This window comes from Sminthopsis crassicaudata, chromosome 3, assembly GCF_048593235.1.
Source record: "Sminthopsis crassicaudata isolate SCR6 chromosome 3, ASM4859323v1, whole genome shotgun sequence".
Lineage (NCBI taxonomy): Eukaryota > Metazoa > Chordata > Mammalia > Dasyuromorphia > Dasyuridae > Sminthopsis > Sminthopsis crassicaudata.
Genome location: NC_133619.1, coordinates 52,100,840 through 52,122,692, shown reverse-complemented (window position 1 = coordinate 52,122,692; position 21,853 = coordinate 52,100,840). Strand labels below are relative to the sequence as shown.

The 21,853-nt window shown below is 36.7% G+C and overlaps 1 protein-coding gene across 1 annotated transcript in view; it reads right to left on the bottom strand.

Moving 5' to 3' along the window:
- Positions 1-19,140: 19,140 nt before the first annotated feature.
- DNER (delta/notch like EGF repeat containing) overlaps positions 19,141-21,853 on the bottom strand; it is a 321,739-nt gene continuing 319,026 nt past the window's right edge. The window contains exon 13 of the mRNA XM_074298485.1: positions 19,141-20,216. Coding sequence (XP_074154586.1) covers positions 20,105-20,216 — 112 coding nt within the window. The 3' untranslated portion in view covers positions 19,141-20,104. The remainder of the gene's footprint in view (positions 20,217-21,853) is intronic.

Here is a 21,853-nt window from a genome sequence, read left to right as displayed (position 1 = left end):
ACAAATCTTCCACCATCCCCAATTCCATGTTTTTTAGAATACAGCTATGGCTATTCCTCTGTGGATTCCCTTTTTCAAGGAGCGGGGAATGGGACTCTTTGGTATTACTTTGGCAGTAGGGGAAAGGAAACTAAAGGAATCATACACCATCTTCTGAGGTCAGCTGACTCAACTGAATGAGGGAATGATGGGAGATGAGTGCAGTCCCAGGAAATGGGACAATGTTCAGTATCTCAGAACCCTGTGGGCTCATTTCTAAAAGTTTGATTCACACCTTCATTCTGTGTTCAACATGTCATGGAACTCTCCTTTTCAAAGAGAAAGGAAGTTAACCAAAATTAATCCACATGTTAACTATGCAACATTCCCACGGCCCACCTCACTCTCCTCTCTGTTGAGAAGAGGGAAGTGGGCTTGTATATTAGTCTCTCAGGACCAAGATGACATTGCAACTGCTTTTTAATGTTGTTTTCATTTGGTGTTCACTCACTGTTCAGTGAGAAGACCTGTTTCCTCTTGGATTTTAATATCTCTAGTCATCAATATGAATGAAAGGTAGTAGGAAAAGCTCAAACTTGTATAAAAGGAATTGAAAGAATCTATGCTGATGGTGTGCAAATGGAGAGTTTTAAAAGGGTAAGGGCTTCATAGCTCTTTCTCTCTCTCAAGGTCTAATTTTTCTCACACTTATAGAATTAAAACTGATGATATGTATTCGATGGGTGGCAGTTGAGGGGAAAAAGATGGCAAGAAGATGACTGACCATGGATTTACTTGTCTACTATCAAGGAATTTAAGAAGGAAATCTCTGCGGAATCCCACGATCATACTGGAAGAGACAAATGTTTGTAAGATTTCCTCTATTCTCTTATGGTCCTGAAATAGTTGTAATAATAAAAATAAAGTCTTTGAGAATGTCAGAGAAAAGCAGATGAAAAAAATAAGAAAGAAGGAAATGAAAATTCAGGCTTTAGTAAGAAGCAAGTTTTGTTTTTTGTTATGTTATTTTTAAGTTTATATTTTCTTATTCTGCATGTTTCAATAAATGAAGTTAGCCAATTAAGAAGTGTGTGCATGTGTGTGTGTGTGTGTGTGTGTGTGTGTGTGTGTGTGTGTTTGTATACAGTATTCCATTTAGAGGGAAGAAAATGGGGGATGAAATGGGGAAGAAAACTTTTGATAAAAAATCCCAAAAAGAAAAAGAAAAGAAGATCATTGAAAGTTTTAAAATGAACCAAAGGGAACAAAAGGGAGGTCAGAAGGAAATAGATAAACTGGAAAGGTGCATGTTGAAGTCATTATATGTTTAAAAGGAAAAGTAAACTATATATAATATTCACAGTTTCTTGCAATTCTCCTTTTCTATTTTACTGTGTACATAAAATGCTCTTTTTCTTTAGTGTTAACCCCATAATAAAAATAAAAATTTAAAAATAGGACCTATTTGTTCTGAAGCATAATTTGTCCCTTTGTTATTAAAGACTTAATTGCATCTATTGTTCATGTATTATTTTAATATTTTCTACAAAAAATAGCTTCTGTGATAATTGAATGAATACTATCTGAGCTCACATCAAAGAGGAAAACTGAGCAATATGTTGTTGTGATATCTTGTCATAAAGGACCAATGACATCAGGCATGTGATGGTTTGACTTGCAAATGAATTGAATTTAAGTGAGACAAAACTGTGCAAAGTCATCAGCCTCAGCCTCTCCATCAGCATTATCTGAGACCAATGGCAAGATATAGTTTAGGATGACTGGAAATAGCCCTAGATGCAGTGGGGAACTTTGGCCTTTCTAAGCTAAAGTCTTTCCCAGTTCTCACTTGATATGAAGCAACACCCATTCAGAGATTTAAGGCTAAATAAGAAATGAGAGTACTGATGGCAAATGAAAAGGGGACTGTCCCAGGGTCACATACCCTGTATTCTACACCGATGAAATCCCAAGTCAGCATCTCCATAATTTCCAACAACAAAAGAACGCTTATCTCTAGATATTAACCAGGGATTTAGTCATCCAGGGAAGCACTGAGGCTGAAGATAGAGGAATCCATTTAAGGATAGAATGATTAAACTAGGAGGACTGGAGAAATGACTTTTGATCATGCTCATATATAAACAGTAATTTGAACAAGTATTCCAGCTCAGTGTCACCTAGTAACTCTCTTAACTGTAACCCAAGTAGCCTGTGTAAAATTATCTTAGCACTTGTATGGAGGGCCAAGTGGTCTAAATTGCTATTGTATATATTGTTCTCATTTTCTCATGTTTTCATTCTAAATTCTTCAAAGTTGTCATTTCTTATAGCAAAATAGCATCTTATTATGACAGTCATATACCATAATTTGTTCATTCATTTACTAATTTATGGGCACCTTTTTAAAATAAATGCATTAAGGAGAACAAGGAAGATAGGAAGGAAACAGCCAAACTGGATAGTTTTTAAAGTTTCTTGCTATTCCTTCAGCCTCATTTTTAACTGATCTAATCAGTTCCTTTTGCTCAGAGAAACCTACTAGAGCTTCATCCCCCACCCTTATACCCTTTCAAATATGTTAGTCAGAGCCAAGTGTATGTAATAGACACTTAAAACAACTGCTACACCAAGATAACTGTATAATAGGTGTACATATATTGGATTTAACATATACTTTAACATATTTGACATATATTGGACTACCTTCCATCTAGGGGAGGGGGTGGGCGAAGGAGGGGAAAAGTTGGACCAGAAGGTTTTGCAAGGGTCAATGTTGAAAAATTACCCATGCATAGATCTTGTAAATAATAAGCTATAATAATAATTAAAAAAAACCTTGTGTTCCAAATTTTTCCTTCCCTTAGCCCAGCCCCCTTCCCTGGAGGGCAGGTAGTCCAATGTATGTTAAACACGCATGATAATTGTGGAAATACTTAGAGAAGAATTGCAATTCTTCTCTATGTATTTCCACAATTATCATGCTGGTGCATGCATTTTCTAAGTTTATGTGAGCACGTGTCTCCACAACAATCCCATGAGTTCAACAAGTCATTCACTAAAAGGACAGAAAGGATGGCAAATCCAGGAAATCCTCTTGCCATTTTACAGTCACTTTCTTTGTATGTGCAAGTGTATATATGCATGCATTTTCTTTCTTTTTTTAAATTAAAGCTTTTTTTATTTTCAAATTTAAAAAATCTACTACACAGACTATATGAATAAAAGGTTAAAAAGAAAGACATTGGGTAGGATTTAATTGAATGCACCTTGGTTATTTCATCATACAGTGTTCTACCATTTTCATAGGATTAAACCTGGGATAGATGTAGGGACTATCTACTATAACCTTCTCTTTTAACAAATGGGGAAACTGAAACAAGGAGAATTGAAATGATTTTGACAAAGTCATATATAAATTATATGTAGCCAAGTCAAGATTTGTGCCCAGAATCTCAGACTCTAATTCAGTGCCTTTTCCACTGCCTTTTATGCTTAATAAATCAAGACCTAGAGGTGATGTCATGAGTCTAAGGATTCTGCTGAGTTAGGATTCATTTGAGAATTAAAACAATGTCTAGAAACCAGCATTTCATCTCTTCCCAAGTCATAGGTGCATACGATTTTAGAGTGGATAGGACTTTAGAGATTATCTAATTCAGGCTTCATTTTACAGGTGAGGAAATTGAGGTATAAAAACGTAACAATACTTGTTTATTCATAGTGATAAGTGACAGAGCCAAAAGCATAGTGCTTGAGAAAAGAAAAGGAATTTTTTTTTCAGTCAAAGAGTTAGTGTCCAAGGCTTTTGGCTAAAAATATATTGCCCTGAACATGTTTTCTTAATTATTCTAATCTGAGATTGGCTTTCCTCCCCAGAGAGCCTTCCATGAAAAATGTCTTTTATTGTTATTTGGGTTTTCTTGTTTTTGTTTTGGAGAGAGGGAGTACAGGACCTGTGATTTCACTAGCACTAGGTCTCCTGTAAGGAAATTCTCTCTACCAACAAGATCAGCACTTGTTTTGCAACTAAGACTTGTGCTTGGGAACACTGAGAGGTTATATGATTTAGAGGTAGTGGATTGCTGATCCTGGAGTTAGGAAAACCCATGTTCAAATGCAGCCTCAGATATTTACTATCTGTGATAATCTGGGCAAATCACTTAAGCTCTTTTTGCCTCAGTTTCCTCCAGTGCAAAATGAAGATCAGAGCAACCAACCTTCGGTAAATTGTAATGAAGGAAAAATTAGATATTTGTAAAGGGCTTATTACAGACAAATTCATCTCCTTCCCTTTTTGTTGTCTATGGAATCTACTATTTGGTTTGGACAATTTGCTTGGTTTCTATAGCTGTAAAACAAAGAATTTGTACAAGGTTGCCTCTAATTAATGATTCTTCCAGTTTTAGATCTAGGAATCATCCCACCCGTAGCCCAGTTTGTGCTAGCCTTATTTCAGCATAACATGTTATGTTATGACACATAGCATATGACAGGTGTGGAAGGCAGTGACCCTGTTGGAACATCAGAAGCAGCCTTCATCTCAGTCTAAATGTGCACAAGTCTCCTCATGATATTTGTCATCTGCCATCTGGACTTCCCCTTCAGATGGTTTCTGACCAAGATAAAGTATTCCCTGTGATAATCCTAGTGGGCTCTGCTCAAGAGCTACTCAAACCAACCCAATTCAGTTTCACAATAAACACAAATCCAACATAAGCCAATGTGTGGGTGACTAAAGAAAAAAAAAAGGTGACGATTATGGTTTTTAAAAAGAAACACACAGAGAGGAAATGGGAAGCATGTCGGGTTTGCGTTTGTATGATTTCCAAGTGAAGAGAGCCGGCTGAACTGCCAGTGGATTTCTCCACTGATCATGATAAGAATTCAGCATCTCACAAGATATGTACACATCCAATCTGCTGTTTTCTTTTCTATCCTTCTAGTTATTTTTACACCCAGGTCCCAGATGGCCCGCACCAGAAACAGAAGGGATGGAGCCCAGAGCACCCATGGTGGTCTTGCTCCAGATATGAGCGATTGCATCCCAGAAAGTTCTTGAAGACATTTGCTGCCACTGTGGTTAAGGCTATGAAATCCTTTTTCCTCACTACTGTAGCTGCTAAGCCTTGGAAGCCACCGAAGCCTTCCCAGGGCAATGGGCCCATTTCTCTCTGATGACGGATGGAACTGCCTTTAACTCAACATGAGCCAACATTCCATCTCCATCTCCTCTCCAGCATGGGGCCATTTACAGTCTAGACCCAACTTATCTTTTCAGACTGATTCGATGTGATTTCTATATTCCAACCAAACTGGGCCAACTTGCTAAATCCTTGTCTCATCTCTAAGACTACACAGGCAATCTACTCTGCCTGGAATGATCTCCCTTTTTATCTCTGCCTGTTGATTCCCTAGCTTTCTTCAAGACTACAAGTTACAAAGAGCTGCTCCTGATTCTCTCTATCCTCAAGATTACTTTTTTAAACTTGTTTTTATATGTCAACAAAAAATTAATAAATATTTATCAAGCACCTAAACACTGAGTATAGAAAAAGAGGCAAAAATAATCCCTGCCCTCAAGGACCTTACAATATAATGGAGGAAACAATAGGCAAAATTTTACATTTACCTCTCTAGGTACATATAATTCCTGACATTAAACTATTAACTCCTTGAGGGCAAGAAACATTTTATTTTTTCATCTTTATATTCCCAACAGTCAACATAGTTCCTGGCCTATAGTAAATGCTTAATAATTAATAATAAAATTAATTATAATAAATGCCAAATAATGAATAATAATAAAAAATTAATAATAAAAATAAATGTTTAATTGAATTGAATTGGAAGTCAAAGTAATGTAATCTGGAAGACCATTAATGATAGTGATGATGATGATGATGATGATAATGTTGTGAGAATCAAATGAGATAATTGTAAAGATCTTAGCATATAGTAAATATCTAATAAATCTTGTTTAATTAAATTAAGAAGGCAGAACCTATGGATAGCCAGTGGAGGAGTACATGTACAGGCTCTCTAGTTTCTAGACTATGTAAGGATAATTCCCTTCCCCCACTTTCACCATCGTCATTCTGAACTATAGAGGGCCTGGAGAAGTATACTTGAAACAAAGTGTTAACTCAGTGGAATTGATGAGATGATGGTTCTCTTCTTTGCATATATACTTATACTTAGCATAGTGATGTAATAGTTCTCCAATTCACACATATTCAGTATGCTGTAATGATGTAATTGTACTAATGGATATAGGGGCTAAAAAGAAGTGGAAGAGGGATATTCTATCTTTGACCATCCCCCTGGTGATTCTCCTACCTTCTATATTCCTCCACTGAGACCAAGGGCATTTGGGAGGTCTTCCAGAGAGCTAGCCCCAAATATTACACTGAACGAAAGCCCCAATGGTAGAGTCGGGGCTAAAATCCAGAACATAAGATCCATAATCAGGGATGTGCTGCTAATGTTTAATAACCAATTCCCTGGGAGGGAGATGTTTCTAGGGAGGGGGGAGGATAAAAGGTCTATGAGATCACTTTTAAATTTAATCTGCTTTAACATTTTCTCCATCACTTTCTTAGAAGGAGACAATCCACAAAACAATTCCTGATTTGTATCATTTGCTGATTTTCAATGTGTGAATACTCACAATGAAAGTTTAATGATGGTTTTTGTGAGTCACTTGGAACTGGCATCAATGCTCCCCTATATTTACCCACTCCTCTCTCCATTGTATCCTACTAATTCCTTCTGAGAAATCTGAGGAAATAAATAATCTAGAGCCTTTTCTGTAATAGTCAATCTAGATGATCTTCTTCTAACGTCAAAATAAAGTCAGAAAGTCAGAATAGAATCTCAGAATTTATTGGGAATTCTAAACTCTAACCCTATTTGTGCTTGAATGGGATTCATCTCTGAAATATTCATGAGAACCTATTCCTCTCCAGCTCATGTGTGAATTGACTAGATAACACAAAATTGCTATTTATTTGCTTTAAACAACTACCATTGTGACCCTGATGTCAATTAAAGCACTATTGTGACCAAGTTAAATTATTTTATCTTTGTATCTTCAGCATTTAGCATACTGCCTTGTATATAGTACAGGCATAATAAATACAAAACATAATGAACACTCATTGATTTGGCTTGTGTTGTTTGCTTATTGACTTGTTCAAATAAAAATAAAGCTCTTTTTGGAAAATAGAAATGCTCATGATATGAGCAAGTAGCCTGGGTATTATTGCACACTGAACAGTGAAAGCTTTTCTAAAAATTCTTCTGGGAAAGGCACTTTGGAAGACCTTGAGAAACAAACAAAGGCATGTCAGCAACTGTTAGGTTCTGCATGGACCACAAGACAATAAAAGAGAAAATCTGTCCTCAGGTGCTTAATAAATGTGTATCTTGCTTCAGAAATATTTCTGTCCTGGATCCAGGACAAGAAAAATCCTGTGATTATAATGTAGCCAATTGCTGTAACCTTTCATCGATCAATACTTATTAAAAAAACAAAAAACAAAAGAAACCGCTTAGAACAGAGATTGACTACCAAGTAGACAAAGACAGAGTATAAGCATTATGAATCAATTATTATTTCTCTGCAAATAGTATTCATGAGATTCAGAAGACTTAATATATTCACCATGTCTTTGAAGATGAGGTCAATCCTCAGGAATCTGGGGTATTATTAAAAGCACAGCTTCCACCCCTTTTTTGAGCTGTTGAGCAATGGAATACATTTATAAGCATAGCAATGGCCATTCCTAACACTTGCTGAAGATTCGTTTTCCACAGCACCATTTATTATCACACTTTAGCCCCATAACTGTCAGTGAGATAAACAGAACAGCACGGTGCATTAGACAGAAGGCTGACTTCGGTATCAGATTCAAATCCAGATTCTTTTACTTACCATTCTACTATACTACTTATTAGTCTACTTACTCTTCTACTTACTGTTGGACATTTGGGCCCATTAATGCTGTTGGATCTCAGTTTCCTCAGAACTAAAAATGAGAAGGCTGGAATCTGATTATTAAGGTTCTTTCCAGTTCTAAATGTTGTGAACTTAAAAAAATTTCTGAAGTCAGGGTGACCCTGGATAGGGGATAATAGAAGATCAGCCCTCTACTCAGGGCCAAGGGGATGATTGAAAGACTATAAGGAACATCTAGATCATGGATTTGTTCAGGATTCTTAAATATTTTTGGTTGCGTACCCCTTTGGAAGAAAGGAAATATACATTTTAACTGCCAGTTAAATGTTAAAGTTAAAATGTAACTGCCTATTCTCTATCAGGCACTATGGTAAATACTTTCTAAATATTATCTTATTTGATTCTTGCAACAATTTTCACAACTAAGTCCTATTATAATTCTCATTTTATAGATAAGGAAACTGAGGCAGACAGATTGAGTAAATTATTCAGAATCACACAGCTAAGGAATATCTGACGTTGTATTTGAACTCAAGCCTTCCAGACTCCAGGCTCAGATCTTTATACACTGTACCACTCAGTTGCCTTTGGCAGTCTGGAGAAGCCTATGAAACCCTTCTCAAAGCATGTCTACATTCAAAATTGAAGGAAATGCTAAATTTCACTTAGTGGCTAATGAAAATGAAGATGCATCTTTTCTCTATCCAAATTCACAAACCTCTGAAATCTATCCAGGAACCCTTTGGGGATCTATGAATGCCCTCCCCATCCCAGTTAAACACCCTTGATTTAGCTATTACCTAGAAAACAAAAGCAGATTCTTGCCCCTGCCTTTCTACATGGGTGAGAAAAAAAGGGGAATTGACCTCCAGAAGTCTGATCTAAAAACCAGGTAGGTGGCAAGCTCCCATCAGGCAGCTGGCTTAATCATACATCTATCCAGTCCCTGGCTTTCAGCTTCCCCAGCAGTGCAGGGGGAGCCAGGATCAAGCACTCATTAGGGAAGGCTTCAGTGCCAAGCTCGCCCATGTTGCTGGAGTGTGTAAATACTTATCCCAGCAGAAGCAGAGACAAGGTTGCTCTTGGAAATGTGCTACCAGGCTTGAATGCAATCAGCTGAAAGGCAGAAGATAAACCCCCCCAGGCTTGAGTCCTCCAATAATTTCCAGGACTTAAAGTCTATTGCCTGACAGAGAAAAAATGGTTCTTGACAAATTACCTGTCTCCTAGACCTGTCACTGACACTGAGGTTGCTGGAAAACCTTCTTGGAGACCGTTAATGTGTATGCCCACCGGGCATTCCTTCCTGCCAGGTTTTTACTGTAAATGATGGAGAAGCCAGTGCTCCCTCACAAAGTGGGTGATGAGGCTAGAAAACTTTCCACTCCTAGAATAATTTGCCAGGGACAGAGCAGTGAGAAGAAAAGGCCAGGATGAGTCATAGACACAGGAGGATTTTCTTTTCAGAGTTGGAAGAAACAGGAGACATCATTGACTCTGACCTCTTCACTTGATAGATGGGGATACTGAGTCTCAGAGAGGCAAGAAACAGAACAAAAATAACACAGTAAAATGGTTACTCTGTCTAAAAAATTAGTTAAGTGAATGGTACAAACATGAATACCTATCCATTCTTACAGAGACCGGGACATGATGCACAGAATGCAAATCTTTGGACCTGGGTCCAAATCCCAAATAGTCATATGTTGACTGGGTGATTGTGGGGAAGTCACTTTAGTTCACTCAAGCTTGCTGATTTGTATCTGGATAAGATAAAAGGAGTTTCCACACAGAGAATTCCCTATCCTGATGACATCAGAGATCAAGACCAAAAAGCCCAGAAATCTTCTAGAGTTGGCGTGCTTCGCCTGACTTTATCCATGAACTTCTGTTTTTACAAATATTTTCATCACTGTATTTTTTCTTTTTTTCTTTTTTTCATAGCTATATTTCAATAGAATAAAGGTCATTCAAAAACATTCTTCTGGGAAGGTGTCTACAGACTTCACTAGACTGACCGATCAAGGGCACCCAGCACAAGCAAGGAGAAGAAGCCATGTTTTGGAAGGCAAGGGATGAAGAAGGGCATTGCCGGACTCCTCCCTGTCCCATGATTCCATAGCTGGGCACTGCCCAATCCCAGATCATTGGAAGGGAATGATTCTTCACACTCAAAATTTTTATATTCTACCCCCCATTTCTTTTTCTCAACCCATTTCTCTCCTTTACCATAAAAAGGTATTAACTACTGCAAGCCCTGGGCTTCTCATGGGCCATTCTAAAGCACTGTAAAGAAAGGGTTTTTGATTCCCCCCCCCAATATATAATTTATGGATTTAAGTCTATAAGATCTCAGGAGGTGAGGAAATAAGATTACTTCCAATCAATTTTACCAGGAAACCTATGCTAAAAACCTGTTTGTCCAGAATCTAACAAAAACATTAAAAAAAATGTTAGAAAGGTCAAGTAATAGTCAGAGCTGATTTGTCCAGGTCACCTCACTCTTAACATGGATTCCAGTTGTTGACTGTCTCAGCAGTGGCAGTGGAAGCGATTGTTTTCTAGCATGGTTTCAGGTGAACACTTAGGAAAGATGTGAATTTATAACCCCAATTTTCCCTTCTTTTATTTTGCTCTGCCCAGAGTTGAACACCCTATTCAAAATAATGTGGATGAGATTGAGAAGGAAGGGAAGGAAGTTTGCTTCCAAAAGAAATTTGCTGATCCCTTCCCCTTCCCCCTTCTTTTTCCTCCCCACTTGGCACCCTCCTGGAGCAAGATAAGTGGATGTGTTATTTTTTTTGTGAGACGGGTACATAGGGCCCCTATGAGCTGGAACTTGTAGATGTAGCCCAGCTAGTGCCAACAATCCTTTTCTTGTTTAGGGAAACAAGTAGTACGCTGTTTGGATTCACACGGAGACACCTTCTGCTAGGAAATTGGTCTGGCTTGTATTCAGTTGACTGCGAATATTAATCCACCCCACTTTCAACTGAATTTTCCCCATGATGGAGAATTCCCAGTTATAGATCTGCCTGTGTGCCTTCTCACCTTCTCTGGGTCTCTGTTTTCTTATATGTGAAACAAGAGGGCTGGAGAAAATGAGCTCTAAGGCTGTTTCTAGCCCTGAATTTATAATCCTAAAAATGCATGTGCAAAAAATGGCAAGTTTGGAGGCTATTTTCTTCAGCTGTCTGGCAACTACAGGACAGAGAACTTACTTTGGAAGAAAATAATACAGACAGTCCATTTAAAGCTAGATCCTGAGTGCTCCCCCAGAGAAGGCATGCCTTTGGCCAGCACGACAAAAAGGGAGTTAGAAATAAGGGAAAATCCCAGGGTTTAGTACAGTCTTTGGCAAAGAATAAGCACTGAGTATACTCAGGTAGATGTCCTAAACCAGATGTGTCAATTATGCACAGATTAAAATGTAAGTGGGACATATTTAACAAAATAAATAAGAATCTATACAACACTGATAATGTGAATATGTGGCTTTCTAAGTCAATATGCCAGCCCCTCAGGGAGCTTCATATATGATTTAATTGCCCTTGTTTCTATCTAAGTTTGACAGCTTTTCCTTAAGTCTTAAGTGACCCACTACCTACAGTTAGCTATGTAGGCTCAAGCCCGAAAATAGCCCTACTTCCTGCACATTAGACAGAAAAGTCTGTTGCTGCAGCAGATTACAAGCAGATTAATCAAAAATGACAAATCCCAGAATAAAGAACTGTGAGATTTGTGCTTTCAATTTTCTTGACTAAATGAGTTTCTCTTATTTTTTATGCTAGAGACTATCTGAAGAAAGCTCAAGTGACTTGATTCAAAGCACATTGGAAAAGATTACATCCAGGCCAGAGGATAGGAGAGGTTTTGGTTGCCATTTTGGATTGGGGGACCAGTCCATTATATTGCACCAAATCCATCTCCTGCCTTTAATCCTTCAATAATTAACTGAGGAAGTTGTGATAATATGTTGATAATGTAGAGTGGTCAAGATGATGTTCTAAATCAATGGAGCTCTCCAATGCTTAATTCTTGGGACTTTCTCAGAGCCTACTCTTGTCTCCCAGGCCCAGGACTTCCACCAGTATCAAAGGTGATAAGCAGCTAGACAGAGCAAATAAAACCAGAGCTAGCTTATGTGTATTGTATACTTTAAAGAGATGAGGGTGACATTCCAATAGATATTTTGGAGAGTCTTCCTCATGGAATAATCTCACTTTCTGGTTCTGAAATAAACTCTAATGTCAAAGGACTCTTATGTAAAAGTTATATATCCTCTGAAGGTAACACCCAAGGAAGTGATATAGGAATCACAGGTAAATAAGAATTTCTTTGCATTCTCCCTCCTCAGCCTTAGAAAACATTTTTCTTAAATAGAACCAACATAGGGCAGCTAGATGGCATTGGCTTGGAAGCCAAGAGGACCAGGATTCAAATCCAGACAATTACTAGTTATATGACCCCAGGCAAGTCATTTAATTCCAATTGCCTTGCAAGGAAAAAAACAGATGGAGGCAGGAGGAGGAATGTTTTATCTGGCATTAGAAAATTTGGGTTCAAATCTTTGCTTTGTTGTGTGACTTTGGCTAAGTTGCTCAACTAGATCAGAGAGCTCCCAAAACAAACTTGAACTGGGGAAAGTCAATGTTTCTTAGATCAACAAATGCCACAAATCGGAGATTGATTTTGTCACTTGTCTAGACTTAAGAAAGTGATAAGAAAAATATTAAAAATGAAGATGTCATTTAAAAGTATACAAAGAGTCAGTTGTTAAACATTTATCAGCATTCCCCTGTTCTGAAGTCCCTTCTGGCTCATGATCAGCAGAGATTTAAACTAGATGACCTCTGAGATCCTTTCCAGTTATAAATCTAAGATCCTCTGGAGACACTGGCCTTGATTCATATGAGTCCTAAATAGTCTAAGTTTTAATTTTGTTGTTCATTTGCTTCAGTTGTATCTGAGACTCCATTTGGAATTTTTTTGGGGGGTCAGAATACTCAAGTGGCTTGCCATTTCTTTCTCCAGCTCATTTTGCAAATAATGAAACTGAGGTAAATAGGGTTAAGTGATTTGTCCAGAATTGTACAATTATTAAGTTTTCTAAGTCTGGATTTGAGCTCATCTTCCTGACTCCAGGACCAGTGCTCTATCTCCTATACCATCTAGCTGCTTACTTCCAAAGTTAGGGTAGACTGTATAGTTATGTATCAGAAGCAAATGACCACCATGACTGCTCAATGATCAGGCGGCTAGTGCATAGTTATGAGTATGATATTCACCAAAAACTAGTGAGCTGTCATTGCCTATAGTGGGATAATGACACTAAGAGGATTTCACATCCTTCTGTCAACTCTTAGGAGAAATATATGGTACTGACAAAGATTTCTGAGGATGGAGTATAATATTGATAACATGGTAAATATAATCAAATTTTAGAAAAGTGCCTAGCATGAAATAGATAATTGATAAATGTTTATTAATTGATTGATAAGCAAGGTGCTCAAAATCTTGCAGTCTCATTTCCAGACTTCCAGAGAGAGATACCCAGAATTATACCATTAAGCCAGAAGGCACTTTCATATAATTTGTAGGGATTCCAATTCTTTTAACTTGGAGGAGAATATAATGACTATACCAATGCATGTCCCAAGAAGGGCTGGATAAGATCTTGTTCTCATTTCTATCTTTTTTGATAAGCAGTGAATTCTTTGTACTAGCATGAAAACATCTTGTTCTGGTTCCATGGTGACCCATTGGCTGGAACAAAGATTCAAGCATTAGCTTAAATTCCTAGCTACAGAGCTGCTTCGGCAATGAGCACCCCCCCAAAAAAAATTGACATTCCCTTCTCATGAAATATATGCCTGGGATATGGATCATGTATAACTACTTAAGCAAGGACCAAAATGGTCTCGGGGAAATGTCAGGGACAGCACACAATTAATTGTAGGATTCAGTGGGAATCAGTGAACCACACTGTCTCCATCTTGTGACTCAATTTTGGCATTATCTCAGTTCCCTTTCTATCCAGTTATGGTCTAGTCTTGTGGGAAAATGTTATTCAGTTGTGGGAACTGGGAGAAAACCTTGTTGCATTGTTTGCATCTGGGCCTTTGTGGCTAGGAAGCTGGATTCCCTCTACCCGCTGCTTAGAGACCCTTAACTCGGGATCCAGTTTATGCTTACCAGAAACCCAGTCAGAGCCAAAGATTAATGCAAGGAGTTTTCTCACACTTGTCTATTTTAGGAAACCCATATATCTTATCTGGAAACTGGCCCCATGCTGATCAATCAGTTATTATTTTTCATGTTCCACTTGAGGGGAGTTGAGACAGCTCCATTTCTTATTGCAGGGAATTATCCTTGTTTACTATCCCCTTCCCAACTTAGAAAGTCCCCAGTCAAAATTATTCAATTAGAAATCAGATTACCTAATATTGTATTGTTTCCTTTAAATTACTTGGTCTTATTTGTTTTTAATTAAAAGTCTTTCTTCCTCTAAATTTGGGTGTCCAACCCTAAACTGAGGAGATCTAGGCCTGATTTGAAGGGAATTGCCATATGTTGCTTAATAAAGCTTAAAAGATTGAACTTGTTTTGCCCATTTATTTCGTCATTCACATACAAAAAGTGGTGAGATCTCCTAGACCAAGACTGGGAAAGAATTCAACATGAAGGCAGAGGCAATGGAGATATTCTTGGAGCACCAAGCTGAGGAGCTAAGAAGAAAAGAATCCTGATGGAGACGAGGAGGAGGAACCCAGACCGTGCTGTTGTGTGTGTGTGTTGTGGACTATAATATTATCTCATGAAATACCTGGGTGAGGGGGGGGCCTATGGTAACTCTCAGATCTTTTACCACTTGTGGGGCATCAAAGCTGAGATATAGATACAAGATCTCTGATGAGATGGAGATACTTCAGAGAATTGACCCCTTAGTAGTTTTTCAGCTTTAAAAGGAGGGAGCTAAGAATAGATTAATAATTATTAATAATAATATTTATATTTTTATTACAAGTCATTATAACTAGTAATAATAATTAGAGATTAAAAAAGCAGAGCCTCCTAGAACAAGGGCTTTTGCGTTATTCTCAGAAATCCAGAGTCTTTTCCCATTGTGTGAATGTTGGAAAGGAAGGGGAAGGGACCCAAGGAGTACTATTAGTTAGAATGACTGCACAGATCCGGGGAAGGCAGAGGTCCACTAGAGAAAAACAGTTGTTGACTACCTATGAATTCAAGTACAAACCCTTTGCATTTTTTTGGTTAGGTTAAATAAGATCTGTTCTGTGTTAAATATTTTGTTAGCTTGAATGCTTGCATGGGAGTTGAAAACCCTTTTCATGAGCCAATTCTCATGTTCTAAAAGGAAACCCCTCATCAGGACACAAGCCAAATAAATTGAAAGTAGTTTTGCAGCAAAACTACTAATATTGAATCTTAGCTTTATGAATATACAGTATTACATTTATATCTTTCTTTAATATTTACAAAATATTTAATATTATCCTCTTTGAGAATTACTATATTATAGTTGAAAGGATACTGGACAGGGAGTCAAGAAGAGATTTGGGAGTAATGGGAGAAAGTTGTGAAGAATGTCTCTATAGGTTTAATGTGAAAGGGGAGAAAACTGTCTTAAAATTTGAGTTGTCCCAAAGAAAATTGGGCTGTCTCCAAGTAGCATGTAGATGGATTCCCTTCATTGATTGAATGATAGGGGATTCTTCTAATAAAGGCTAGGGGTCACTTCTCATGTATGTTGTCAATGCAATCCTTTGAGGGGTGGAGAAGGACTACAATTGGACTAAATGATTTTAAGATGTCTTTTGATACTGAGATTTTGTGCTTCCCCGAATCCTGCCTTTGCTACTTATTAGCTACAAGACACAGCTTTCTGAGCTCTAGTTGTCTCCACTATAAATTATGGGTAATTGTGCCTAAAGTACTTGCCTTATAGAATCACTGTGAGAATCAAATGAAATAATATAGTTCAAACACGTTGGAAATCTTAAAGCATTATGTAAATATCTTATTATTAATGATCCTTAAACATAAGCTATATTTTTGTCATTTTGTTTTGCTTTTAAATCTGTCAGTTCACATTTATTGCATATTATTATTCATAATAATATGCTTGTTAATATAATTATCATTAATAATATGCATGTTAATAATACTGTCATCATGAATAATAATAATAGTAATATATTTTCCCTTTTTAAAATCCTATAAGAGAAGTCCTTGAGAACACTGAAACCCTAAGAATTATGTCAAGAAACTGATTAGAAAAACACATAGATCATGATAGGTTAAGGTGAAACCTATTTCTAACACACAAGGGCCAATTTCTCTGGACACTAAAATCAGTACTAATTATTGAGATAGAACGATGAATGAATCTAATCTCACATGGTAATGAAGAATTGTATGTCTTAAAAAGTACCTGATTAACCAAGAACATTACCAAGGTAGTTTTTAACTTAGTGACTATATTGTTTGTACACAGTTGTTTGCCTATTTGACTCCATGATTAGACCATAAGCACCCTGAAGACAAGAATTATCTTTGGGCTTTTTAAAAAACCCTCAATGTTTCACACAGGGCCTAGAACATGGTTCTGACTTAGTAAATGTTCATTTACAAATAATAAAAGGATTTTCACATTGTAAGTATGGCACTTGATAAATGGAGGTATCAGGCTGATCAGTCTTAAGTAAAAAAGAACCAAAAATATTTGTCCATCTGTAGATCAATAATATATCTGAGGGTTAATTTTTAATATGCACATTAAAAAGGAAAGCTGCATGGAAATTCACCCTCACAAAAACCTATTACAAAAATATTGATTCAATCCAGAAACGTGTCCAGTTTTGGCCCATACATAGTTCCAAAAACAGCAGGCTATTTTTGGATGTGTTCCTAAAATTGTAATTGAAAACAGTTAAGTGCTAGTGAATCATATTTCAGAATAGCCCCTATAGACTACATACAAGTACTTTAACTACCACCCAAGGGTGATGGGAAATGCCTTTGTGATAATGGGATTGCAGTTTATTTCTCCATAATCCAGAGACATAACCTTTTTTCATATTTGGACTGAGAAGATGCCTCACTAAAATTCCCTTTCAAATTACTATAGAGTCATAGAATTAAAAGAGAAGGAAGGAAGGAAGGAAGGAAGGAAGGAAGGAAGGAAGGAAGGAAGGAAGGAAGGAAGGAAGGAAGGAAGGAAGGAAGGAAGGAAAGAAGGAAGGAAGGAAGGAACGAAGGAACGAAGGAGTTATACTCCAGGTACTGTTAAGTGCTCCACAAATATTATCTCATTTGATCTTCAAAATAATCATAGGAGGTAGGTGCTATTATACCCCCATTTGAGGAAATTGAGACAGGGGTTAAATGACTTACCCAAAGTCACACAGTCCGAAGTTGGATTTGAACTCAGGTCTTCCTAACTGCACATCCAATGCTTTATGCTCTTTGCCATGGAGATAATTAAATAAGAGATTGACCAGTCTGATATCACTCACTTCACTTTTGCAAATGAGGAAAGTGCAGCCCAGATTGTTATTGTTGTTTGTCCTTCATTCTTTAAGAGGACTATGATGTGCAAGTGAATTAGATTTAAGGGAGGGAGGGCTGGGCAAGGTCATCTTCCTCATTTCCCCTCCAGAGCCATCTGGATTCAGCCATCTAGCAAGACATAGATCAAGCGGCACAGAAAACTTATATGAATTGCCCAAAGTATGTCACACAGTGATCAACAGAAGAGTTAGAATTGAAATATAGATCCCCGGTGTTTTCTGGCCACTGCACCACCATATTAATGTCCCTCCATTTTTGAACCCACTCTAATCATTCATTTATTCACTGTCAGCACCAATATAGACCAAAAGTTCAAGTAAACTGAATGTAGGAGTTATGAAATTATGATTTATTATCAGTAAATGTTTGATTATTGTATCTATTTTATATACCTAGTTACCCAGGGTCACAAAAAAAATTTTTTTTTCAGAAAAAAAGGGGTAGCACATGAGAAAAGTTTAAGAAGTTCCGATTATAGGTCATACTATATAATTTTCCATTTGTCCTCCCTAATAGAATGTAAGCTTCTAGAGGGAACACAGTATATTGTCTTCCATCTTTTTTCACCAGCATCAGCACAGGGTCTTTAGTTTAATAGACATTTCAAATAAGGTTATTTAAATGGATTTGATTGTTTGCTTTATTATTAGGATTATAGGTCAACTTGAAGAGTTCTTAGAGATTAGCTTCTAATCTAAAGTTTCTTAAACTGTAGGTTGCAGCCCAACATGAGATCTTGTAATTGAATAATGGGATCCTGAAATTATGATTTATTATCATTATGACCATTTTATGTTACCATATATTATATTATCAGTAAATGTTTGGTTTGTATATTTTTATATACCTAGTTACCTAGGGTCACATAAAAACAAAAGTGTTGCCCAATAAAACAAATGAGGAATAGAAAATGCAGATGATATTTGCAGTTCCTTTGGCAAACTCCTCCCATATCCCACTGTGTTCCCCCATCCCACAATTCCCCATACATATTTCCCAGCACTCTCTTTCCTCATAAATTAATCTTTCCCACCATTTTGACCCCCAGCCTCCACTAACTGAGAGTGCTATTCATGCTACTTGTCCTAGGAGCAAAAAATCCTATATTGCTACTTCATTCTATCCCCAGACTCCAATAACATGCAGGAAGGGTTTATAGAAGACATATGAGTGATGATGATAGTTATAGGGGTTGAGATTAAACCTGTGATTTCATTGAGTTAGGGAACTGTTGGTGATGAACTTCCTCTACCAATACAGATGGACATCTTCTTAGCAATTTATAGTCTAAGAGACTAGACTAGAACCCAGATTCTTAAGGCCATCGTCTTGTTAAGTGAATGTGGGGGCACAAATTATGATTTACTGTCAGTGTGTTTGATTTGTATGTATCTTTTATATATATATAAATATGCCTGGGGCCACATAAAAATTTCTTGGACCAAAAAGCCATGAGTAGGAAGAGTTAGAACCAGAAATCTTCTTGGATTCAAGACCATCTGCAGATAAACCCACTTGAATAATTAAAATAGATTTTTCTCTTGGACACAGAGAACCAAATCAAAGACGTTTGGCATTTTTTCAGATGAAAGAGTCCACGGCGCCACTGATTTGATAACATTTATTTAGTATCCTTTGAAATCAGCAAGAACTTGAAGAAGCACACGGCATTCAAATACAGCCACAAAAAAGAGTCTTGGGTATAAATAAGATATGCAAGGAGAAACACACACTATTCAAGGAGCCGGTTCTCTTGTACATTTGTAATCTCTTAAGAGCTTCAAACAACTTGAAACATAGGTTGAATTTACTCACAATAGATAAACTTTGAGTTTTTCAAAGAAAAATATAGGATCAATACCATCACCAAATTTGTCTTCCTAGGTACTTAGTGAACTTGTTTGTTTGCTTGTTCTGTGAAGAAGGTGGTCTACCTCGAAGACTATTTCCAAAACAAAAACAAAACAAAACCTGACAAACATTGAACCCCAAAGTATGCTTCCACAAGATTCAACCAAATAATGCAGAAATAGGATCTCTACCCATGCACAGAATAAGGCAAAAAGCTAATTCATTCAGGTGAGGAATAATTAATGTAACTAGTTTCTTTTTCACAACACACACAAATCTTAGACTTCTTTTAAGATATGGATATACTGTATTATGCATCAGACTATGCTTTACATTTTTATCCTAACTCTACTCAGAAAGCCGGCACTTTAATGTCAAATAGAAACTTCTTCTCCATTAGACTTATTCTGTAACAAGCACAGAAATTAATCTGGGTGTCATAATAGTGTCTACCATGAAAAGAGCACACACTATTAGAAGCCTATGGTTTAAGAGAGCTGGAAGTACATTAAAATGTAGTCTATGAACTTCACAAATTCAGTTTTTAAAATATTTCTTCAAACTAAAAGCTGCAGAAAATTAGTTCTTAAATATTCTACAGAAAATTCTTGAGCAGCTAACAATTTAAATTTCTTAGGTTTTTTTTTTAACTCTTAAAAATATTTAAATTAGTATCGTATCTCATCTTTTTGAAAAATAATCCAAAAAAGATACAGTCGATTACAAATCTTTTGTTTTAATCAGTGTGACCAAAGGTTTGTCATCGGGACTGTAATCCTCATAAGCAATGGGAGTTGCATCATACATAGTAGGTCGGGATTTCTTTCCAAACCTGAAACAGAAAAGGAAAATAGAATTCTGGTTAAACAGAGATTGTGGCCCACTTAAATGAGATTGTCCAATGATAAAAAAAAAAAAAAAAAGTTTGCTCTTATTTAAAAAAAAAACTGGATTTCATAAAATATTTCAGTACCAATCAATCAACAATTTTTGTTTATTTATTTTTAATCAAGTGCCTACAATACTGGTTCTCCTGATCCCAGGACTAGTACTCTATACACTGTGCCATCTAGCTGCCCCTGGATGTACGATTCTCTATAATAACAAGTATACATTTAAAAAGGACCTATTCTGTGCCCAGATGATAGGATTCTAAAATTTCGTAACTAGAAGAAAGTACGTCAGACATAAAAGAAAATAATTTCAGTTCATCTAGTCCAATGCTTTCATTTTTAAATCTAAGAAATAGGACCCAAAGTGAGAAGCTACTGCTTCAAGCTCACACTCCCTCCTATATCCATTCCTTCAAGACTCGGTTTGGTACTGTTCTAAATGCCCCTTGTTCTTAAAGATCTTTTCCTCCTGAAATTATTAAATATTTACTTAAGCTGTGAGTCATATCTCCTCCCCCAACCTCAGTAGAATGTAAAAACTCCTACAGAGGACAGGGAATCCTTTTGGTTTTATTTTTGAATTCCCAGTATCGATTAACACTTTGAATAGAAGCAATTAATAAATGTCTGTTGGATTGAATTAAGATTGGCAGACTCCAATGCAGTTTTTGGATTCATTCTTTGCAAAGCTTTCAAGATGCGGAATAGTGGATTTTGAGAAAGCATATATTGATTTCTTCCCTTTATTAAGCTCCATAAATATTCAGAAAAATTAATTTATTTCCTATTCACCACAGTTTCTCATTTTACATTCATGGCAATGACTTAAAATCCCAATTTTAAAAATTGACTAGCCTCTCCTTTACAACCTTTAATGCTAAGTGACATATTTCAGTAAAAATTATGAAAACTTTTATTTTAATATATGTTTTTAATTGTTAAAACAGATTTCCCAGAACAGGTTGTTCACCATGGACCAATCTTGGCTCTGTTCCTTGCCTTGTCTCTTTCTAGAGCTTTGGCATCAGTCAGAACTTCAACTTTTGATGAAGAAAAATGGGAAAGAATATCATACTTTCATAAAATCTCGCAATCTCAAAATGGGAAAAGCTCTCAGAGGTCAGCCAGCTGAACCCCCACCCTGAACAACATTTTTTAAAAACTATTTTCCTTTGGAAACATTCATTGATGACATATGCCAATTCATTCCAGATGGCTCATCTCCAGGAGGCAGAAGGCACGATGCCAGATAGTTACCAAGCAAAATAAAGGTCTTAGGAGTTAGCAAAACAGCATTAGTGTGAGCAAGCTGGAGCTATTTTCATGACACTGAAGAACATTCTAACAATAATTTTTAAAGCTTTTTAAAAGATGAGAAACTGTCCCATTTACTTCCAGATCAGTATTATGCTTGCAGATAAGTGAATCTGACTTTATTTGAATAAAATCACCTAAATTGAGTGATAAATCAATAACCTAAATAGCAGGGGGGAAATATTAAGTTGAATTTTATATGTACTCTCAGTTTAAAGAACCCCAAAGAATATTTAAGATATAGAAGTCATTTTTGTTGTTA